The sequence below is a fragment of the Myxocyprinus asiaticus genome, chromosome 24, assembly GCF_019703515.2.
Source record: "Myxocyprinus asiaticus isolate MX2 ecotype Aquarium Trade chromosome 24, UBuf_Myxa_2, whole genome shotgun sequence".
Classification (NCBI taxonomy): domain Eukaryota; kingdom Metazoa; phylum Chordata; class Actinopteri; order Cypriniformes; family Catostomidae; genus Myxocyprinus; species Myxocyprinus asiaticus.
This window is the reverse complement of record NC_059367.1, coordinates 33,494,206-33,518,055: the sequence shown is the minus strand read 5'-3', so window position 1 is coordinate 33,518,055 and position 23,850 is coordinate 33,494,206. Positions and strand designations below refer to the sequence as shown.

The following is a 23,850-nucleotide window of genomic DNA, read 5'->3' as shown; positions in this document are numbered from 1 at the left end:
AATAATTATCACTAACCATCTCATTTATTTTTATTTTTTAACTTTTTAAAACACAATTATGACTTTATATTTCATTATTTTAAATTTATCTCATAATTATGACTTTTTATCTCATCAATATGATTAGTGACTCCGAATTATAACCTACCAAAGAACATGTTTTGCCATGTTGCGGAAATGGGCTTCTTTAACCCCACCCATAGACGTTTACAAATGTAAAGCTTGTTTCTGTTCAATATGTGGTAGTCATAGCAGCTGTAGAATTTATATGCAATAACATAGCAGGTCTGTCAAGGGGAGATTTAAAAATAAAAAAGCACCGCAAATTCTAAAAATAACACCTGAGGAAACGAAACTAAAATATTCCCTCGTTGGCTTTTATTCCCCCTTTGTGTTTTTCATGAGGGAAGCCCTGCCCACTTTCAGCGTCCATTTTGGGCTAAGCAGGAAGTTGTTTAGAGAGGAAAGCCAAACTGATCAACTTAATCGTCCACTGATACGTATATCGTTTTTTCAGTCGTGTTTGAAGCATTGTTCGCCGTTGTTGGTAGACGGTCACAGACTGGACTATATGCGTATTTGACCGTTTGTTTTGCAGTCGTGGTGACAGTCAAACTTCACGCGCGCGTCGCAGAGGTCGCGACGAAAACAAGGGACTGTAAATAAAAACAGGTAACGTATTTAGCATTGTTTTTTTTTCCATATTCAGCATTTGTTTTCGATTGAAATACACTTTGTAGTGGGCTGTTCATCAGAACTTGACTGTAGTGTCTAAATCAGGTACTTATGTAATGCACATGCTACAGTGTCTCGCGGGCACTCGAGCGTATTATTTACAGACCAGCAGCACACCAGCTCGACTGTAACATGTGTTGTTCTTGTGTTCTTTTCGATGTAATTTAGTTTAGGTAACCAGAACCCGTAAACAGGTTCCATATAACTCTGGTTTGTAACCCGCGTAATGTTTTTCCTTTGCAGGTCAGGATGGCGGATGACTTTGATGTCGAGGCCATGCTTGAAGCTCCCTATAAGAAGGTGGGTTGGCATCCGGAAGTTGCCGGATCTCGTTTATTTGTAGGCATTTATGCTTTTTCACACCTAAAGAGTATGTGATATGGCTGTTCAGAAATCCTGCTTTTGTTGTCTGTGCCTGACTGAAGTGTATGTTAGTGTGTGTGTGTTGTGTGATATCGTGAATTACAAATAAATGCCCGTCTATCTCTCTTTATAGACATGCCTAATGATATCTCACCTCTACTCCCCTGAATACATCTTTGATTCCAGTGTGAACTGTGAAAAAACGTAAGGTAGTAATTGCGCAATGTTTTGATGTACTGTGATCCCTTAGGTAAAACACAAATAGACCGCCACCTTAGACCATCCAATCACCTGTTTTGTTTCAGCAAGGTGAATGTGTGCCAATGGATGAAACATTACGTGACATGGAGCAGAGACAGTATTCAGATATAGAATTTTGCCATGTCACAATGAGTATTTAGCTGTTGTTAATTGTATTGAGGCAATTGCAACAAAATGTAGATATGCCAATAAAAAAATTAAAAAAATCGCCCTTGGATTGGGCATGTTTTATGGTGCATTCAAGTCCTCCTGGGAAGTTCGTACTTACAAGGTCGGCAATCGTAAATTCTATGTGATTTTAGTTGGAAAGAGCGAACACGTTTTGCAGTTTCATATTTCTTTATATATTTTGTATTTTTTATTTTTTTTGCTAACTAGCAAAGGCAGAACTTTTTTAATGGCAATGCAACAAAATGAAGAGCAAAGCCACGCATTAGGGGTGTAATGCTTTATCTACCTATTTTATCATTCTTGTGCAGCCACATATAATGATGGAAAATATAGTTTTGTAGCCAATGCTTGCTGTGCATTAACCAGCTAAATGAGTCTTATTTTCTGGCAAGTTTTGTTGTTATTCTTCATTAACAGTACAAAACTGCACACAAACTAAACTGCACAGTAAAATCCAAGCTTAAAACTAAATTATTACTAATAACAATTAACTTCTGCCATGGTTCTTAAATCGGAAAGTCAGGGGCTTAAAGAAAATCCAGAGTTTCCCACTCACAATTATGACTTTGTGGTTCCTTCATTTGCATTCAACTCGTAAATACGATCATTCCGACATGACTTGAGCGCACCATTATCACAAAACCTTTAATAAACAGTACATGCTTCAGTGTGTAAATGTAGGTTAACTGGATAAGCCACTCAAGTTGTCACATTTAGCGTTAAGACTGAAAAGCGTACTGTAAATGGAAAAATAAACAATCGCTGAGTGCAGTCCTTGGGCTTTTGTTTAAAACCGAGAAATCTGAAATTGCAAGCAGTCCAATCTTAAACCATTTGCACGTGGGTGTGGGGGGCCCACCAATAAACGTTTTTGTCTTGGGCCCTGTGAATGTAAGCGATGATCCTGAGCCATGTGCTTGGCTTTTACTGTTGGTGTTCATAGTTGAAAAGAGTGGAATTCTCCTATAAATATAGTTTACATTCCCAAATAAGAATACTGTCTCTCTACATAGTCTATTTTGAAGGTCTCCAACATCGATTACATTGGCATTTGGTTTGTGCATGCCCCAAACACAATTAGTAATATCTCTTTACCATACAATTGCTTACCGTTTAAATAATTTATCACTAAATTATGGCTGCACGATTATAGCAAATAATCATAAATGCCGATTATTTCCCTTGATATTGTAATTGCGATTAATTGCCACATTTTTTTTTTAATGTAAGTTACACATCCAAAACAAGCGGAGAACTTTGTATGAGTTACTTTATAGCTGGTTTATCAGTAAATGAAGACGGTGCAAAAATGGTTATCATTGGCCCTCTTAAGCAGCATGAAAAACAATGCTGTTGCTTAATTTTGAATAAATTATACACAGAAGCAAGCTCGGACCTTTCTGTGGTTGGTAACAATGCTCGGCAGCTGCAGAAACCCACATTAAATAGAAAATGTAATAAAAAAAATTGACGCAACATGAGTAGCCCTATATAGACTGCTTTAATTGACACCTTTCACAATTAGTTAATTGGGCAACTTGATTATTTATTCGATGAATTGTGCAGCCCTACACTAAATAAATTCTATCTGTTAGAATTGGCACATTTTGATGTGCTGTTTTTTTTATTTTTATCTTGAATAAAAATACATGCCTTAACGGTTCATGTTTACTCAGTGAATCTAAAACGAGGCAAATAAGGACAAAACGAAAATCTTTTGAGATTTTAAGTGGTATCTTTTTTGGCTTTCTTTGATGCGCTGTCTTTGGGGATTGCGATATGACTAAGCCGTGTAAATCCCTGTCTGCTTCAGGACGTGCTGTGAGACAGAGATGGCATCGAGCTCTCACAGTCCATCCACGCTAACTGGTGAAGATCTCACGGACTGACATCCTCAACTGCCCCTTTAGCAGCTCTATAGCATGACTACAGCAAGACTTAGGCTTAAAATAGCAGGGTACCAGAATACAACCCCGAGGGTCCCCTGAAAATACATGGCCTCCCTGTTAGCATGTCAAGACATCTGATGCACAGTTTTGATTTTTTTTTATTGGGTTTGAATTATATTTGAGGATGATTTGGTTGTTTTATATGTGACACACCAAGTTTAAAACAGATGCTAAATCATTCCCATTACATCTGAAGCTGTCTACACTGGAACCGCCTGCAACTGCCTTCAGTCGACGGATGCCCCGTTTCTATTTTTGATGTGTCGCACAGCTACTCCAGCCATTTAATTTTTGCCATCCTTCTGAAATAAATGTATTATTATTACTTTTTACAAATATCAAGAATTGATTGCTATGAATTTTATTGTTGTATTGAGCTGTTCAGCCGTGACGTCAATTTGTAGGCGAACCCGGAAGACTGCTTCACCATGTGGGTTTTATAATGGGGTTTTTCAACTTATGAGCAGTGTTGGATGTAATCCAATTACAAAGTAATTATTTTCTGTAATATCTAATTTTACTAAGTCAAAAAAGTAGTTTAATGCATTACATTTTAAATACTTGTAATTAGATAACAGTTACTGACTTTCAATTAATTTAATGGCTTTTAAGTACATTAGGGATATGCTTATATCTGATATATTATTTATGTAGATTACATGAATTATGGCTTCGTAACGTCATTGTGAAGGTGAAATGTGAGGTGTTGAGTGTATGACTTGTGTGTAACAATGAACAAGAACGTAAGTGACATTATTTAGAATTTGTTGAGCAGAAAAGTGTTTTAGAAAGTAACGTAAAAATAATTAGTAATGTGATTACAGTGAAGTAATTAGTAAAGATATCTGATTACAATTTTAGAGAAATAATGAGTAATTTGTAGTGGATTACTATTTTTAAGTAACTTACCCAACACTGCTTATGAGTAAATGAGGTCTGTGGTAAACATTACTTTACGATACGTGGACGTTTTGTTCTACAACATAAATTACACAGTTATACCTAAAACGTGCATTTTAAAGCTGCCGTGTGTTTAAAAAAAAAAAAAAAAATTATTTTATTTTTAAGTATGCAATTTAATACGGCTTCCAAATTCACATTTGAGGTATGAAAGTGTGTCATTTATGTTGTAGAACAGAACGTCCATGTATCGTCAAGTAATGTTTACCACAGTCCTTATTTTACCACATTATAAAAACCCACTGGAAAATCCTGAGGGAACCCATGGCAAATTCTCTTCTATGTTTTTGAACTACAAGCTGAACAGCTCTATTGTTTTATATTTAAATAACATATGACTGTTACAGAAAAGCCAGCTTGTAATGTGGCCTTTGCCACACCATTTTAAATACTCTGGTTTCTAACCATATGTATACGCTGTTGATGCATACATTTTAAAATCAATGTATTTCTGTTGAAAAATTATTTGGGGAAACAAGAATTTCACCCATTATACTGTATATGTTTAGACTCGAGCTTCCAGCTAATTGTTCTGCAGTTTATGAAAATTCAGAGGTTGCTTCCAGTGTAGACGCGGTGACTGAGAACAGTAGCTGAAAAGAACTGAACGGGAAATGTTTTTTCAAAAGTTATAGAGGAAAAAGACAGACCCCCACTAACAGATTTATAACTGACTATTTGATTACTTTTACATTTAGATATTTACCATATGCTTTCATCCAAAGCGACTTAAAGTGAGAAAGTACACAATTTATCATAAAGGAGGCAACATTGAGTAATGCCACAATATCGAATTTCAGAAAATTAGATTTTTGTTTGCTTTTCTCAGTTCTATTAAATGACAGCAATCTGTAATCTCTCTTGTCCCTTCCCCCTCTCCCCTGCAATCTCCATTCTTCTTATAATGTTTTTTTTTTTTTTTCTCAATCCTGCTCAGGGTGAAAGCAAGTCCTTTGGCGCCAATAGTCATGATGACAGCCGCAGCAAGAAGTAAGCAAACACCCTCTGTGTTTTTTAAATTCAAGAGACTTTCACGTTGTTTACTACAACATAAACATTCATACCACAACGTGAATTTTGAAACCAGTCGTCTGCTTAATTACACGTAATTTATCAAGCAAATAGAAGTTTGAATGCTTGATGAATGACATACAGCTCAGCAATTAAAAATAAATTATGTTTTGCTTAAGAAGAATATTTGCATTAGGACATTATTTTTAGGACTCTTTGGCACATTTCTCATTACCGTAACGTGTCTGAACATTTTACTTTGACTACTCCCATTGTTTTCAATGGGAATTCTCATTACTATAACACTCATGTTTTTTCTGTATTACAGTAAAAAAAAAAAAAAAAAACAAAAAAAAAAGAGGCTGTTGCACAATGATTTTGAGATTATTTGTAATATCATAAACCTGAGGCCCGAGCGTGATTGCAGTGTGCATTTTCCATTTCCCTTTTTGATTTGTAACTAGTAACACCTAATAAACATGCAAAAAATATATACAGCTCTGGAAAATATTAAGAGACCACTGCAAAATTATCAGTTTCTCTGGATTTTTTATTTATAGGTATGTTTTTTAGTAAAATGAACATTTTTGTTTTATTCTATAAAGTAAGGCCAACATTTCTCCCAAATTCCACATAAAAATATTGTCATTTAGAGCATTTATTTGCAGAAAATGACAACTGGTCAAAATAACAAAAAAGTGTTTTCAGACCTCAAATAATGCAAAGAAAGCAAGTTCATGTTCATTTTTAAACAACACAACACTATTGTTTTAACTTGGGAAGAGTTCAGAAATTAATATTTGGTGGAATAACCCTTGATTTTCAACCACAGATTTCATGCATCTTGGCATGCTCTCTACCAGTCTTTCACATTACTGTTGGGTGACTTTATGCCACTCCTGGCATGATTGATGGCTTGTGACCATCCTTCTTCCTTTTGATCACATTCCAGAGGTTTTCAATGGGGTTCAGGTCTGGAGATTGGGCTGGCCATGACAGGGTCTTGATCAGGTGGTCCTCCATCCACACTTTGATTGACCTGACTGTGTGAGGTGGAGCATTGTCCTGCTGGAAAAAACAATCCTCAGAGTTGGGGAATATTGTCAGAGCAGAAGGAAGCAAGTTTTCTTCCAGGATAACCTTGTATGTGGCTTGAGTCATGCATCCTTTACACAGTCGAATCTGCCCGATTCCAGCCTTGCTGAAGCACCGCCAGATCACCACTGATCCTCCACAAATTTTCACAGTGGGTGCAAGACACTGTGACTTGTAGGCCTCTCCAGGTCTCCGTCTAACCATTAGATGACCAGGTGGAGGATCGGTGATGATCTGGGGGTGCTTCAGCAAGGCTGGAATCGGGCAGATTCGACTGTGTAAAGGATGCATGACTCAAGTCACGTACAAGGTTATCCTGGATAAAAACTTGCTTCCTTCTGCTCTGACAATGTTCCCCAACTCAGAAAATCTGGGTTATTCCACCATATATTGATGTCTGAACTCTTCCTAAGTTAAAACATTAGTATTGTGGTGTTTAAAAATGAATATGAACTTGTTTTCTTTGCATTATTCAAGGTCTGAAAACACTGCATATTTTTTGTTATTTTGACCATTTTCTGCAAATAAATACTCTAAATGACAATATATATATTTGGAATTTGGGTGAAATGTTGTCAGTACTTTATAGAATAAAACTATCATTATATATATATATATATATATATATATATATATATATATATAATTTTTTAATTCTAGTGCAAATAGTTTTCCAAAACATTTGTCCACAGTGGGACTAAGTGATTAATTCTGATTCAAAGTATTGGCCAGCATCATGCAATCACTGCCAACCATGTTAAAATAAAACTATTATACATTATAAATTCTGAATCTATGGGTAAATTTTACTCAGTGGTAAATTACGCTGGCTACCACCCCTGGAGTTCGCTAGTTCGAATCCCAGGGCGTGCCGAGTGACTCCATCCAGGTCTCCTAAGCAACCAAATTGGCCCGGTTGCTAGGGAGGGTAGAGTCACATGGGGTAACCTCCTCGTGGTCGCTATAATGTGGTTCGTTCTTGGTGGGGCGCATGGTGAGTTGAGCGCGGATGCCGCAGTGGATGCTCCACACGCGCTATGTCTCTGTGGCAACTCGCTCAACAAGCCACGTGATAAGATGCGTGGATTGATGGTCTCAGACGCGGAGGCAACTGGGACTCATCCTCCGCCACCCGGACTGAGGCGAATCACTACGCGACCACGAGGACTTAAAAGCACATTGGGAATTGGGCATTCCAAATTGGGAGAAAAAAAATATTCTTAATCTTTGTACCGATTATCATTGTCTGCCAAACATGTTGAGTGGTCGAAACATCATCTGCAGCCTGAAACTGTTCTTTTGGTCAGATTTTAGGAGTGAATGCACTTAGCTGCATAGAAAAGCTATAGGATGCTCCCTTGCTCTCTATTTAGTGAATGACTTCACCTCCAGCGTGCTGTCTGTCTGCACTGGTTTCAGAACAGTTCAAAATTAACCTTTTCATCCTAATTCCAAAAAATGCACAGTAAATATAGGAATGCATTTACTTATGTTAATGAATAGAACCGTATTGTACAGTGATAAAATAAAATATAACAAAATGCATATTAAAATAAAGCGAAGGGACACAGATGTGTTCATGTTGAAATTTATTCAAAATAACTAACATGTTTTTCAACTTTTGAGGGAACAATGTCCCAAAATCCATTTATGTTGACCATGTTTTAAATTTTTTAAAAGCGGCATATTAACAAAAACTAGTGACGCTACTCTTTACACCCAAATATGTTTTAATGAAAAACTTTTGTTGGCTCTGTGCCCATAGAAGCGCTTCAAGGAAATTGATGTCATGTTGATGTGTAATGTGACTCGGTGCGTGCGTCAGAAGTTTAACCATTAAATGAGAGTCTAGAGTGTTGTGAACAGTATTCAGTTCATTTAAATTAATTTCAATTATGTGTTGCGTATAGCAAAGTCAAAGTACACACAGTGCACACAATGGTTTCAAATTCACCCTTTCGGTATGACTGTGTGTAACTTGAAAGTCTTAAATAATTCCTGTGTACAAATCACAGAAAACCTTCAAAATCTAAGAGAAATGATTTTGAAACTTTTCTAGATTTATTTGGTGTGGATGATATATTTTTAATGCATTAATGAATAAAGTGATAACGATTTCCACCTTAGGAAAAGACATAGCAAAAGCCGCAGTCCAGACCACCGGAGGAGTAGAAGCAGAGACCGTAAGAAGAGTCGAGAGCAACGGAGGAGCCGCAGTCGTGATCGGAGGCCTTCACGCAGCAAAGAGCGCAGGCGTTCTCGATCCCGCAGCCGGAATCGTGGTGGACGCTACCGTGGACGCAAAAGTCCCTTGTGAGTTAACATCAACCATTCAATGTCACTGAAAAATGTATAGAAGTCAAAGTGGAGCTTTATAAAATTCACTGTTGTACAGTTACAAAGACCAGCAAATATTGCCTAATGTTTTGTATGCTGGAAGTCTCTGTAGAACAAGCTTCACCAAAATGACCATACTGCTCATGCAGCTTTACCAGTTGAATTTTGCAAGACCAACCCCAGGCCAGTATAAACCAGCGTGGACAAGCATGGAAATTTATGATGGTATTTTCAGCAGAGTGATTAAACTGCTGGATTAAAAAAAAAAAATGACACTGTATTTGATTAGCATTGTAGTCAATTCTGTTTAGAGGCCATCTCTTATTTTTTGTACGTTCATTTCTGAGGTGTTTATGGAGTTTAATTGTATAAAATGGATTACTGCTAGATCAGGACAGAATAAGTGGTTGTGTAATTTAGGTTTGTAAATAGCCACTCTGCCCTCAACATCAGAGTAAAATAGTTCGGACAAATCATGCACACAAATTTGTATGTATTGCCACCTGTTTTGTATCTAGGCAGCATTTCACATTTTGTTGTAACTAAAGGGTGGTCTTGCAAAATGTGCATCTGTTTTGCTAGAAATGCAGAAGTACTTACATTTGTTTTCCTTCAGTGTTGCAATGCACTTGCCATACAGTTATTAAATTCAGCATACATACTAAAAACTTGAAAATCTTAAAACTACTCAAGAATATATATTAACATTTAAGGCATTCCAGAACACTTACAAAAAGCGCTTTAGCTTTTTTATGTACTTTTTGGAGATGCCTGAAATGTGTAGCATACCTTGAAACCACATGAACCCTCTTTCCATCAAGGCCTGTTGTGTTCTAGGTCATTGGGGGCCACCTTAAGTATAAGTTTATTGGCCAATAGCAAATGCATGACTCCACATGTCCTTTTCTATAGATATTCAGTTCGTAGTCTTAACCTGGAACAGAAGTGGTCTTTTTGAGCCATGGGAGCCTTTGGAAATAGTTTTTTAAAATAGCTGTTTTTGATTTATGAGTACAGTAAAGTTTGTGGTTAACATTACTTGAATACATTTTTATTCGTTCACACACAGTCAAACCTAAAGCATTAATTTGAAACAATTGTGTGCTTTAAAGGTAATTACATTTGCAATATAATTACTCCACGGATGGCTTAACTGGTTAAATTGCGTGTCACATTTGAGGTATGACAGTGTGTAATTTGTTATAAAACGCAACGTGAAAGATTACTCTTGAAGTAATGTTAACCACCAACCTTATTTTACTCATAAATCGATAACTTTACTCATAGATCGAAAAATGTGAAATGTATCCACAAAAAAACAAAAACTCATGGCAAATTAGCACATTCACATCATGACTGAACCAGATCTATTGTGATGGCTAAATCTGCATTTGGTTTTCACTGGATACTTCCCTTCCTGCACCAGTACGTAGTAGCCCTTGCATGGCCATAATGGCTGAAAGCTGGCTGGTTTAAAGCTTAAACCAAACCAATGTTTTGTATGTCATAGTATGGGGCCGAAGTTAAACGGTGGTCCTGGAGGGAAATTTGGCCCACAGCATTTCACCAAGCACAGGTTTCTATAATCTAATTCTCTTCTTCTGTGGCTTGTGCTGCCTGATAAATGTGTGTGCTGTGTGTATCATAAAGAACCATACACGGCTGCCTAACAAACAAACTGACTAGTATTGTGCTCTCTTACCACAGTCGCAGGCGCTCTCGGAGCAAGAGCCCCTTCAAGAAAGACAAGAGCCCCTTCAAGAAAGACAAGAGCCCCTTCAAGAAAGACAAGAGCCCCTTCAAGAAAGATAAAAGCTCCTTCAAGAAAGACAAGAGCCCCATCAGGTGAGAGACTCATTACATTAACATTACATTTGTGTTATAAATGTCATTACATTTATCTAATTACGTAACTATGTATTTACAAATGTATATATTTTTTACGATGATAGCATTTAGGGGTGGGTAAAAATAGATTTTCCGATGCATCACGACCTTCGTTTTAACGATTTCGATATCGATTTTTAAATTCCAAGATCTATCTTTCACATATGCACAACCCTATAAATGCGAGTACATCACTCACATATGATATCAAATCTCCTGCTATGCAACTAAAATATCTGTTATTAGCCACTAATGTTCAGATTTCACTCATTGATTGAGTGAAATCTCAACATTGATTGAGTTATATAGAGGCGAAAAAGTTATTAGCAGCGAGACACTTTCACTATGTGTTGAGAGTAAAAGTTTGGTCAAACTTGTTCTGTGTGTCCAAAGACAAGATCCACAGATCCATATGTCATTGAATAATGTCTCTTTTAAAACCCTTTCTGTTTTTTGCAGTCAGTTGTTAATGGAAAATCACAAAAAAATAAGCATTTAATTCTAATCGCACACTGATGAGCTAAAGAAACCACACATGCCTTCTCAAGTTATATGTGCTTACTGGCTGATGCGGTTGTCTTAAAGAGACATTACCAATTTAGCACGCTTCTACATATCAATGTGAATACTTGTAAATGGTACAAATAATGCAAGTAAACAATAAACATGTAACAAATATATATATGCAACATAATATATGCAATTTCAAGACATTAGTTTATGGAATAGACTGAATTTGAACATTGTTCAAAAGCTAAAATATGACCAATTTGATGAAAAACTAATGATAAAATATAATTTGTAAAATATATATTTTTCGAATTGTACCTAGAAGGTTTCTTTTAAAATAAGAGCATTAGCTGTCTAGTCTTTTTGCTTTTCTTTTTTTTTTTTGTTTGTTTTTTTTTTTTTTATAAAGAAAAGGAGGTACAAGTTCAAATACATTTTTGTGGTAATCAACATAATGAAACAAATGCTGTCAATTGATTACACTTAATTTGTATTGAACTCAGAATATTCCTTTACAGAAATAACTATGTTTAGAATGGCTTATGCTTTAGGAATACCATCCTGTCCATGAGTGATTAATTTGAGGTCATATATTGTATTTGCATAGAGAATGACTTGCACAGTGTTTAATGACCTCCGTTGTTTCTCAAACAGGCAGCCAATAGATAATCTGAGCCCAGAGGAGAGAGACGCCCGCACGGTATTCTGCATGCAGCTGGCTGCCAGAATTAGACCTAAAGATCTGGAAGAGTTCTTCTCAGCAGTAGGAAAAGTATGATGTTTTTGATGAAATGTGTTTGATTGTGATTTGTTTCCATTTTCGCTGCATTGTTTTAAATCTTTCTTTTAATTATTGTTGTGTGTTTCTATTTTTGATGCCCCTTTTCTTATGTCTCTCAGTTTACTTTTTTACTAAACGAAAAACAACTTTTTATGTTTATCTTTAAAGGTGCGTGACGTAAGGATGATCTCAGACAGAAACTCTCGGAGGTCAAAGGGCATTGCCTACATTGAGTTTGTGGAGGCGACCTCGGTACCGCTGGCCATCGGGCTGACAGGACAGCGGGTTCTGGGAGTGCCAATTATAGTCCAGGCCTCACAGGTCAGAACGTAACCACACATCTTAAATCAACCACTGTGTGCTGCTAGATCTGTCATGACATTTGTCTGATTAATTGGCATACAAATAATTGCAACTGTCTTTTTTGTAACTAAGTGTAATCTGAATACATTTATTCACATTGAACTTGAAATCATATGTACAATGGATGATTTCTTTTAAGGTCAAATATTGGCACAGGGATAGAATGACATGAATAATAACATTTTAAATGTTAAAATGTACTGCACATTAAAGAGACATAAAAATTAGCATTTCCTAGCTTTTCTATAGTTAAATTCCCCATATTTGGATGACAATATATAAGTGGATTTTAAAGTGCACAATAATCGCAATTAGATCAAACAGGCCACCAGGTGATTATGTAATAATCACAACTGCTCTGCTTCCTAATCAGCAGATATGAATAAGAATGTTTAGTTGAATTGTCTCCATACATGTTTCAGGCTGAGAAGAACAGGGCAGCAGCAGCATTGGCAGCCAGCCTCCAGAGAGGTGGTGCAGGGCCGATGCGGCTTTATGTGGGCTCCCTGCACTTCAATATAACCGAGGATATGCTCCGGGGCATCTTTGAGCCATTCGGCAAGGTGGGGTTGTCATTTGAAATATTGTCATAGCAAAACTAATTAGCAGTGAATCTGTCATTCAATGTGAGTTCTGTTTCTCTACTCAGATTGAGGGTATCCAGCTAATGATGGACAATGAGACAGGCAGGTCGAAAGGATATGGCTTCATATCAGTGAGTTCAACAGTATTGGCACAAATTCAAATGTGGAGCAAATTCACTTTTTAAATGGGCTGAATTTTGCACTTATGTTGCAGCATTGTTTTTTTTTTGTGTTTTTGTTTTACCTTAATTCCATTTATAATGTTGAACCATTTCCACCTTTCTTATCTCTTTTTGCTACTGTACCTTTAAGACTTCTATAGGTAATTGACTTGTTATTTTTGGCTAATCTCCTCGCCGTTCATCAGGGCAGGCCAAGTTGCTGTATGCTGAATATGTAAACATGGGTGGTCTTATGTTAATAATCCTGTTTGTGAGAAAAATTTATGAAATTAGTTTACTAACATGTCGTTCTATATCAGAATGACTTTCTTTTCTCTGAAAAATGTGAATGAGATAAGGGACCTATAGAAAACAGTGATAATAACTTCAGAAGTCTTGGAAAATAGAGCATAAAGTCGTATTGACCACTATTACCATATGGAACCTTTACAGTGTTTTTGTGTCCTTTTTGAAGCATATAATGTAATTGCTTGGAAAAGAGCGACTTGCAGTACATCATAAAAAATTTATTCTTTTGCATTCCATTAAAGAAAGAAAGTCATAGTGGTCTGAAATGACATGAGGTTGAGTAAATAATGATGGAATTTACATGATGATGAGCTTCTTTGTTTTTTTTTTGTTTGTTTTTTGTGCAGTTTGCAGATGCAGAATGTGCTAAAAAAGCCTTAGATCAGCTAAATGGTTTTGAGCTTGCTGGTCGGCCCATGAAAGTCGGTCATGTTACAGAGCGTTCAGATGCATCTTCAGCCAGCTCCTTCTTGGACAATGATGAGCTGGAGAGAACGGGCATTGACTTGGGCACGACGGGTCGCCTTCAGCTGATGGCAAGACTCGCAGAGGGTACAGATTTAACCCTGCATATTAGTGTCTCTCCAAACAAATTGTCTAGCATTACGGCATGTTTTTGCATATCATATTGCATTGTAAGGAAGTCATTGAAATGAAGTTGCGCTGAATGTTTTGTAGGTACAGGATTGCAGATTCCTGCCGCTGCCAAGCATGCTTTACAGATGAGTGGCTCTCTGGCACTTGGAAATCTGGCAAATGGTGAGGCTTTGTACTGATTCTTTCAAATATTAATTTAAAGGAATAGTTCACCTAAAAATTTATAATTTTCACTCCCTCGTGTTGTTTTAAACCCGTAAGACTTTGCTTCCGTGTAACACAATGGGAGCTGCTTTACAATGAAAGTTGATAGTGACCAGAGGCTGCCAAGCTCGAAAAAAGCACTATAAATGTACCATAAAAATAGTTCATACGCCTTGTGCACTTGTATCTTGTGAGATTGTGGCTCGACAAATTTGAATTGAAGCAAAAGTTAGATAACAGAGCTGCGGTGTATTTTCAGTGAATAACGACTTAAACTTTGGTCTGTTCCTCACATAAAGCTAGTGTATGGTTTCAAAAGACTCGGAATATAGTGCACAAGTTGTATGGACTATTTTATGGTGCTGCTTTGTCCTTTATGGAGCTTGACGGCCACTGGCTCACTGGAGATATAGCGCATGTGGAGGCTTCACACTATTCTCCGCGGCATCCACGCACAACTCACCACGCGCCCCACCGAGAGCGAACCACATTATAGCGACCACGAGGAGGTTACCCCATGTGACTCTACCCTCCCTAGCAACCGGGCCAATTTGGTTGCTTAGGAGACCTGACTGGAGTCACTCAGCACGCCCTGGATTCAAACTCGCAACTCCAGGGGTGGTAGAACATAGCCCGTTATTAAAAAAAATAAAATAAATAACCTGTTGTTAAGGTACAAGTGATGTAGTCAAGAACATTAAATTAACTTACTGTACTTAAGAAATATTTGGTAAGTGCAGTAGGTAAATGTATCATATTGCATCTTCCACTTTAATGAAAACCTTAAAGCAGCGTTTTATACTAAACTGTTTTCTCTGATTAAGTTTATCAGGTAATGTAAAAGACAATGTTTTAAAATGTTTAAAGGAATAGTTCACCCAAAAATGAAAATTTGCTGATAATTTACTCACCCTCAGGCCATCCAAGTTGTATCTGAGTTTCATTCTTCATCGAAACAGAATTTAAGATTTTTAGGATTTCATTTCAGGCTTCCTCCTCTAAACAATGCAAGTGAATGTCCTCCATTTTTTGACGGTCCAAAATCCATATTTAAGGCGCATCAAAATAATCCACACGACTCCAGTCGACAAATAAAGTTCTTCTGAATGCAAACGATTGATTATTTTTAGAAGAGATGATGCGCTTCCTGGCTCCTCCACGTGACGCGTGACCTTACCTATGAGCTTACGTCATCCCTCTCATGAGCGCACGTCACAGATGTATGGAAGCAAACATTTGTACTTAAAAAGTATATAAATTTTGTTTCTAAAAATAATGAATCGTTTACGTTCAGAAGAACTTTATTTGTCGACTGGAGTCGTGTGGATTATTTTGATGCACCCTAAATATGCATTTTGTACTGTCAAAAAATGGAGGACATTCACTTGCATTGTTTAGAGGTGGCCTGAAATGAAATCCTAAAAGTCTTAAATTCTGTTTTGATGAAGAAAGAAACTCCGATACATCCTGGATGACCTGAGGGTGAGTAAATTATCAGCAAATTTTCATTTTTGGGTGACCTATTCCTTTAAGGCTTGTGCTCTTGATCAACTGCATTGTACATGTATCTTGAGAATCAGTCAATTTCAGTATCCCGTATTTGAGCTTTGCATCTTAATTAAATCTTGCATATCTGACTGATCTGATTTACTTTTAAGTGCGCTAAAACCTCAGGAATTTGCCTCAGGAGTCGGTGAATCCAACTTTAAGATTCAGCAAATTCAAACAAAGCTTGTTGGCTTGCTGACTAGTTCCCACTGTTTACTTGTTCCTCAGCTGCGAAAGTGTCAATTACAGTGAGTTATTTGTGTGTTTGTGCAGCTACAACCACAGCCACAGCTCCCCTGCTCTCCAATCCTGGGATGAACCAAGCTATGAACCTTCCAACCCAACCGCTGGCCACACACTGTTTACAGCTCTCCAACATGTTCAATCCACAGTCGTGAGTTGCATTGATATTAGAACTTTCCCTAGCAATATGGTGCACGTCCACATAATATCCCATGAAATTTGCTGTTGACATTGTAAATTTATTGGTTTGTTGCTTTTGTAGGGAAGACGAACAGGGATGGGACATAGAGATACAGGATGACGTCATCGAAGAGTGCAAAAAACATGGTGGCATTGTTCACATTTACATTGACAAGAACTCTCCTCAAGTAAGCACTTTAGTTCAATCAGATGCCTCTATGGGTGAATCTCAGGAAACCTATCAGAACATGTCCAGGTCATATTTTTGTGGTAATCAACATGTATTGAACCCAAAATATTCCTTTAAATGTGTAATTAAATGCTGTTTTTTTATAGTTGAATTACCTTCCCTGAGGTCCACTGATAATATAAGTAATGTTTTTTGCATTAAACATTCATAATTTAGTAAAATATTATCATTGTCCACCTGTCTCTGGCCCTCTGTCTGAAACGCTCGGTTTTGGCATAAGCACCTCCTTAAAACTTAATCGTAAATGCCCACTGTTCTGATTTGCTTACATTGTGCAGCCCCTCAAGTTCAGCCATTTTTTAAACTCAATCTGAAGAGAATGAACAAGCTCCAAAACATAAAACTAAATTTCAGGGTTTACACATAACACACATCCAACACATTGCATCTGAATATATTAAACTGTTCATCTCAAGCACAACTGTTAACACTCAAACCCTATCTACACCGGATGTAAGAGTCGCATTGCGTCAAAGCAATAGAACCCATTATAATTAATGATGCTGTCTACCATGGAAGCGTCCATTGCGTCGCGCCAACATTAAACAGATGTCCCGTTCCATTTTGCGCTGGCGCTACTACTCACAACAACACATATAAATGGTTTAGAAAGTTTGTATCGATGCGCCCGGTGTAGACCGCCTCAAGCCGTTGCGTCGTGTCAACGGACGCGCCCGGTGTCCCCATCCTTCAATAACAGTTCCATGCTGAAATATGCTGAAGACACATCCACATTTAGTTTCCAGGATCATTCTGCGCTGAAATGCACATCGCCGAAAACGCATCTTACCGGTCAAAGACGTCCATCCAGAGCTTGTTTTCATACACCAACAATTAAAAATAGTGCAGATGGGTGAAATAACATGTCCATGACGCATTTGTGCTCAAAACAGCAAGAGGCAGCAGCTGCATAAAAGATAATGGCCTCTCCTCTTCAGAGTTGTAACTTAACACATCTTTTAAAAGCGGCCAGAGATATGCATCAAACAGTCAAAGACGTATTGTATTTGCATGTTTTAATACAAAAATAATAAAATATAGTCCAGATGGGTCCCCTTTGGTGTTCAGAAATAGTTAGGCTACAGTAGGCCTTGTTTGTCCTTCTCTCTGTTTACAAACTGAAGCACTAGTGGGCCAAGGGTGCGATGATTTTAAGTAGGAGTTAATATTTTTGAGCTGTAAAGGTGGTCATGAATTAATGAGTCCCCAAATGACGTAGGGAAGTCACGGAATTAGAGAATGAGGTGTTTTTGCAACTTGATTTCAATAAATGCTTTTATTTCACTGGGGATTAAGTTTTGAGTTCTGAAATTTGCAGTATGTTTTTATAGTAGGAAGAAATATCAAGGAAAATTTCATTCCTCGTGATATGACCCTTTTAAGATTTTTCCCTGTAATGCAAACAAACCTCATTCTCTTTACTGTAAAAATAAAAAAAATATTGTCTAAATTGTAAAATATTTGTTTTATAGTAGTTTTGATATACTACCTTTATGCTGATTTAAATAGAAATAAAAACTCTGGGTAACACTTTACAATAAGATTCTAATTGGTAACATCAGTTAAGGCATTAGTTCTCATAAACTAAAATTTTTTTTAACAGAATTAATTATCAGTCTTGGTTAATGTTAGTTAATGAAAGAATACAACGTTATTGTAAAGTGTTACAGTAATGAAAATCTAATGAGACTCCATGTTGAGAATAATGGGGAATTATAGTAAAATGCCTGGCTGCAATATGTTAATGAGAATTTTGGGGAATATGAGCCAAAGTGTCAATGAAAATAATGTCACAACACAAAACAATCTTTAAAGTAATAGTTCATCCAAAAATGAAAATTCTGTCATTTACTCACCCTCATGTTTAACACTATAGTTCTGTGGAAACACAAAGATATTTTGAAGAATGTCTGAGTTTTATATTCCATATAATACAAGTCAAAGGAGATCAAAAAATGGAGTTTGAAGTTGTGATCCCCATTGTGTTGTATGGAAAACAACAGCTCAGACATTATTCAAAATATCTTCAATTGTGTTGTGCAGAAGAAAAATTCATTCAGGTTTAGAAGGATTTGGGGTGAAATATTTCTTTAATGATCATAAAAGTAGGTTTTATGCTTTTTATTTCCCTTGAGATATATATCTATATATATATATATATATATATATATATATATATATATATATACACACACACACACATACAAACACACACACACACACTACTTGTCAAAACTTTTAAAACACTTATTCTTTACATTTTAGAATAATAGTAAAGCCATCAAAACTATGGAATAACATAAATGGAACTATGGGAATTATGTTGTGACTAAACAAAATCCAAAATAAATCAAAACTGTGTTATATTTTAGCATCTTCAAAGTAGTCACCCTTTACCTAGAATTTGCAGATTTTCTCAACCAACTTCTTGAGGTATCACCCTGGGATGCTTTTTAAACGATATTGAAGGAGTTCCCATCTATGTTAGGCACTTATTGGCTGCTTTTCTTTATTATTTGGTCCAAGTCATCAATTTCAAAAACCTTTATTTTTATTTTTATTACATTTTAGATTTATAATGAAATAAATTAATATGGTGGCACAATTATATTTTTGTCTACAAAACTAATTTCAAACATTTAAGCATACTCCTTCATATCAAAAGATTTTTAAGATCATGAGAAACATTTCAATCAAGTGTTTCAAAAATTTTGACCGGTTGTGTGTGTGTGTATAATATATATATATTTTATACATACAGTGGACCTGGATAGGTTTTTCGTGAGACTCATCCTTACATTTTACAGCTCAAAAGATCAAAGTCTTGTCTTTTTTTTTTTTTTCTCACACAACATCATTAATGCACACTTTCTCTCTTGTTTGACAGGGAAATGTTTATGTAAAATGTCAGACCATCCCAGTAGCAATGGCTGTCGTCGGCGCCCTGCACGGCCGGTGGTTTGCAGGTAAACCCGTCTCCAAACTACCATGCTTTACTCTGTTTACTCTCTGCATGTTTATTTGTTGCATTAATATTAATCTCTTTTCTTTTAACAGGTAAAATGATTACAGCTGCCTATGTGCCCCTTCCCACTTACCATAACCTGTTTCCAGACTCAGCCACAGCCACCGAGCTCCTGAGGCCGACGCGCCGGTGATACAGCTCGTTTCACCTTTAACCCCTGCCTATCCCTGACCCATGGTAACGCAATGCGTCCATACACCTTTACCCTACACCCCCTTCTCAAATTAACTGCTGCGGTTCTGGGACAGTCCTGTCATAATGTATGAAGTTACATAATAAAGATTTAGTTAGGCCTGATCTTTTTTTTTTTTACTTTTTTTTTTTTAATGTATTTTAGCAGGAGAGTAAATCCACAGTCAGTCATCTCCTGTGCTTGTAATGACAAAAGCAAGTTCTCAGTCAGCACTCTCCTTTATGTATATTGGCCTATTGACAAGTTAAGAACACTTGTAATGCCCTGTCTAGACAGGATCCGGACTGCTGAAACCAGTCTTGAAGGATATTCTAGTGTTTTAAAGGTATTTCTTTTTGTTTGTTTGTTTGATTTCTCTGCTTTTTCATTTTATCATTGCCTAGTAAGGTGAAAAAAGGTATTTTCAGTTTAAGTCATAAATGTCTTTATCTTTTATGAGACACTGTTGTGAACTCTTGCCTCATTTCCAGTCTGTTTCTTTAATTTTAAGCCACAAAAGACAACTAAATTTTTTTTTTTTTTTTTTTGTGTGCAGACAGTCTACTTGAGCTGTTAAATTTTCTAAAACCACTTTGAAATTATAACTTTTTATAATCAAAAACTGTTTTTTTTTTTTTTTTTTTTTTTTTTTTAAATCTATCAATAAAAGGACTTTCACAACACTGTGTAAAATGAGTTTGGCTTTGTTTTTATCATGTTAAAAAGGGTATACACTCACCTAGCATTTTATTTGGAACCTACTTATGTGATTTTCTAATCAGTCAATCATGTGGCAGCAGTGCAGTGCATAAAATCATGCAGATACGTGTCAGGACCTTCAGTTAATGTTCACATCAACCATCGGAATGGGGAAAAAAAATTATTTTAGTGATTTTGACCGTGGCATGATTATTGGTGCCAGGTGGGCTGGTTTGAGTGTTTCTATAACTGCTGATCTCCTGGGATTTTCACACACAACAGTCTCTAGAGTTTACTCAGAATGGTGCCAGAAACAAAAAACGTCCAGTGAGTGACAGTTCTGCAGACAGAAATGCCTTGTTGATGAGAGAGGTCAACAGAGAATGGTCAGACTGGTTCGAGCTGACAGAAAGGCTACAGTAACTCAGATAACCGCTCTATACAATTGTTGTGAGAAGAATATCATCTCAGAATGCACAAGTTGAGCCTTGAAGTGGATGGGCAATAGTGTTCCTAATAAAGTGCACAGTGAGTGTATTTAGCACGTTTTATTAAGATCAGAGAACACCTCTAGAGGGAGCTGTGAGTCTGTTATCTAGTCAAGTGCGTAGCAAGGAATTGAAATGTTTCACTATAGCCTGGCTGCATTTGCTTTGTAGGTGATGGAAAACAATGTCTTTAATTCTCAGTTAATGCTAAAAATTGCTGTAAACCACAATAGACTTTTGTACCCTAATGACAATTAAATGTTTATATGTTGTATAACATTTGGGCATATCTTCGTGCATTCTATTTTTATATCATTCATAGGATTCATTATTACACGATCACAAAAATATTATTACATGATCACAGCTGAGTTATTACTCACTGCTAGACTTTTCTTTTTTCTTTCTGCTTTTTAGTCAGAATGTCATGATACCAGAGTCAGAAATTAACCAGGGCTTGGGGCAACCATGTCATCAACAGTGATGAAAATGTCCCCAAAATTAAAAATGTTTAAGCAAAAAATGCCCCCTTAATGAATTGCTCTTATTTGTAACATCAGATATATTTCTTGGTATTCTGTTTTAGGCCTATTATACACCATTTCACAATTTATGAGATTCAGATTGAGAATGTATGGTAATTATTTGATTAAATTTAAGTATTTGACATAAAAGGATGACAAACAGCATATATTTAAATAATCATGCCTTCATAAAGTAAATAATGCCTTGAAAAACAAATCCAGGAGGCAAATATTGCCCCTTAAAGGAATAGTTCATCCCAAAATGAAAATTCTCTAATCATTAACTCTCATGCCATCCCAGATGTGTATGACACAAAAGATTTTTAGAAGAATATCTCAGCTATGTAGGTCCATACAATGTAAGTGAATGGTGACTTAAACTCAGAAGGTCCAAAAAGCACATAAAGGCAGCATAAAAGTAATCCATACGACTCCAGTGGTTTAATCTGTATCTTCAGAAATGATATGATAGATGTGGGTGAGAAACAGATCAGTATATAAATCTTTTTTTTTTTTCTAAAGTGAAAGTGAGCGTGTAGATTTACGGTAGAAAAAGGACTAAAATATTTCTCTGTTTCTAGGAATATGGTAAGAAATAATTGAAGATTTTATATTTCTTAGCTTACAGAAAAGTGAGTGTTATTTTATAACCTTGCTGTCTAAAAATTATAATAATGCATCTGTCTCCATATATTATTAAATCAGTTCAAGTTCTGCTTTAAATTGAATAAAATTATATATATATATATATATATATATATATATATATATATATATATATATATATATAATATTTTCAGTTCCAAGGGTGGCTATGTGCTTACCATCAGTTCACTGTACTAAGCAATACTGCAGTCAGGACTTAGTATAAAAATATAAAAAAGTATAAAAATAAACATTTCCATATGGTCTTCTTTCTAAAACTGAAAACGTCATATTCCATCTCTACGCAATAATATATTTCTTTTCCACAGCATTCTCAGAAAAGTCTGAAATAGTTAATTACAAAAAAAAAAAAAAAAAAAAAAAAAATACATATTCTCTCATGGGAAGTGATGGTTACCTTGATAATTTATATTCTTATATTTGGCATACATTGAAACCATAGATGTGGGATCCCGGCAAAATCGGTTTGTCATAAAAAATAAAAATTGTATTCATATCACTCATAATTGTTCAGGACAAAGTGATATGTAACATATAAATAACTATCTTATTTCAAGTACATTGATTCAGCCAATTACTTATAATAAAAATAAACACAAATAGTTTTCCTACTGTCGGAGACAAAGTGTCAGAAGTTATAGAATCGATAACCATCCAATCAGACGGCGTCGTCAAGCTGGTGACGTGTAGACAACCAATCATTTCGTCCAATCATTTGACGTCTAAATAAATCAATCGCGGGAGAATGCCGGAAAACGGCTGGGGGGGAAATAACGCTCTGAACTAGGGTCAGAAATGAACAAGGGCTCGGGGCAAAAATGACCCTGAAATTGAAAATGTGGGGGCAAAAAAATAAATAAATAAAAATGCCACTTATGATTTCCATTTCTTATTTGTAACATCGGATATATATTTCTTTTTATTCTAGACCTAGTATATAGGCCTACATATCACATGAAATTATTTGATGTTAATTTACATTTATAGGTAACCGCTTATCTGATTATTCAGGTTGAACATGTTTTTTAAGGAATTGATTAATTTTTTTATTTGTACTTTTTTATTTATTTATTTATTATTATTATTATTATTTTATGAATTGATTAATTTGAAATATATGATGTAACACAATGACGTCATATTGTCATATTTGTTATGGTTAGAATAAATATGCCCTAACAATTCCCTCCTAATGGTGAAAAAATGTCCCTAAAAACAACTCCAGGGGGCAAATGTTGTCCCTTAATAGAAAAGTTCATTTCTGACACTAGTCTAAATATCCTCTTTTAGATGTTGTAGCCAATTGTTACATAAATGCTATATACAATGAAAATAAGTCACCAGAATTTAATGCTTTGGTGTTTGTATGGCTTCCAGAGACTATGAACATAATATACGAGTCATATATGAACTACTTTAATGGTGCTTTTATGCTCCTTTAATGTCATATTGGAGCTAGACAGTGAACGCTATGACACACAATAACACATCAGAGCGCTAGGGATGTTAATGTTCAACATAAGCAATGCCCTTTTCTCCATATGAGTGTTTCTGTTACCAGATTTTAAAGTAACAGTTTCTTTTCAAGATTTCGGCCTTTTTTTCTCTTTCAGCAGAAAAGTGAAAAGAGGCCAAAATTTCGGTGCATCCCTATGGTCTCCAAATAACTCTCGGAGAAGAGCCAAACAATCCATGTAAAGAGGCAACTGACCAGCAGACCATAAATGATCTCCATGACAAAAGAATGTGGAAACTCTAGTTAATCTCATAAACAGGG

The 23,850-nt window shown here is 36.0% G+C and overlaps 1 protein-coding gene across 3 annotated transcripts; it reads left to right on the top strand.

The window, feature by feature from the left end:
- The first annotated feature begins 403 nt into the window (after positions 1-403).
- LOC127414642 (RNA-binding protein 39-like) lies at positions 404-22,114 on the top strand. 3 transcript variants are annotated; one of them, XM_051652832.1, is made up of 16 exons: positions 404-672; positions 979-1,035; positions 5,377-5,429; positions 8,673-8,858; positions 10,393-10,458; positions 10,590-10,727; positions 11,934-12,051; positions 12,229-12,381; positions 12,846-12,986; positions 13,073-13,138; positions 13,825-14,029; positions 14,156-14,236; positions 16,100-16,220; positions 16,332-16,437; positions 19,387-19,465; positions 19,557-22,113. In XM_051652832.1, exons 2-16 carry the CDS (start codon positions 985-987, stop codon positions 19,655-19,657), a joined length of 1,665 nt encoding a protein of 554 aa, XP_051508792.1. In that variant the 5' UTR covers positions 404-672; positions 979-984; the 3' UTR covers positions 19,658-22,113. The 3 variants fall into 3 exon arrangements, with proteins under 3 accessions (XP_051508792.1, XP_051508793.1, XP_051508794.1); XM_051652834.1 differs by lacking the exon at positions 404-672 and adding an exon at positions 1,232-1,307 and having other exon boundaries at positions 1,012-1,035; XM_051652833.1 differs by lacking the exon at positions 10,393-10,458 and having other exon boundaries at positions 19,557-22,114.
- The last annotated feature ends 1,736 nt before the right edge of the window (positions 22,115-23,850 follow it).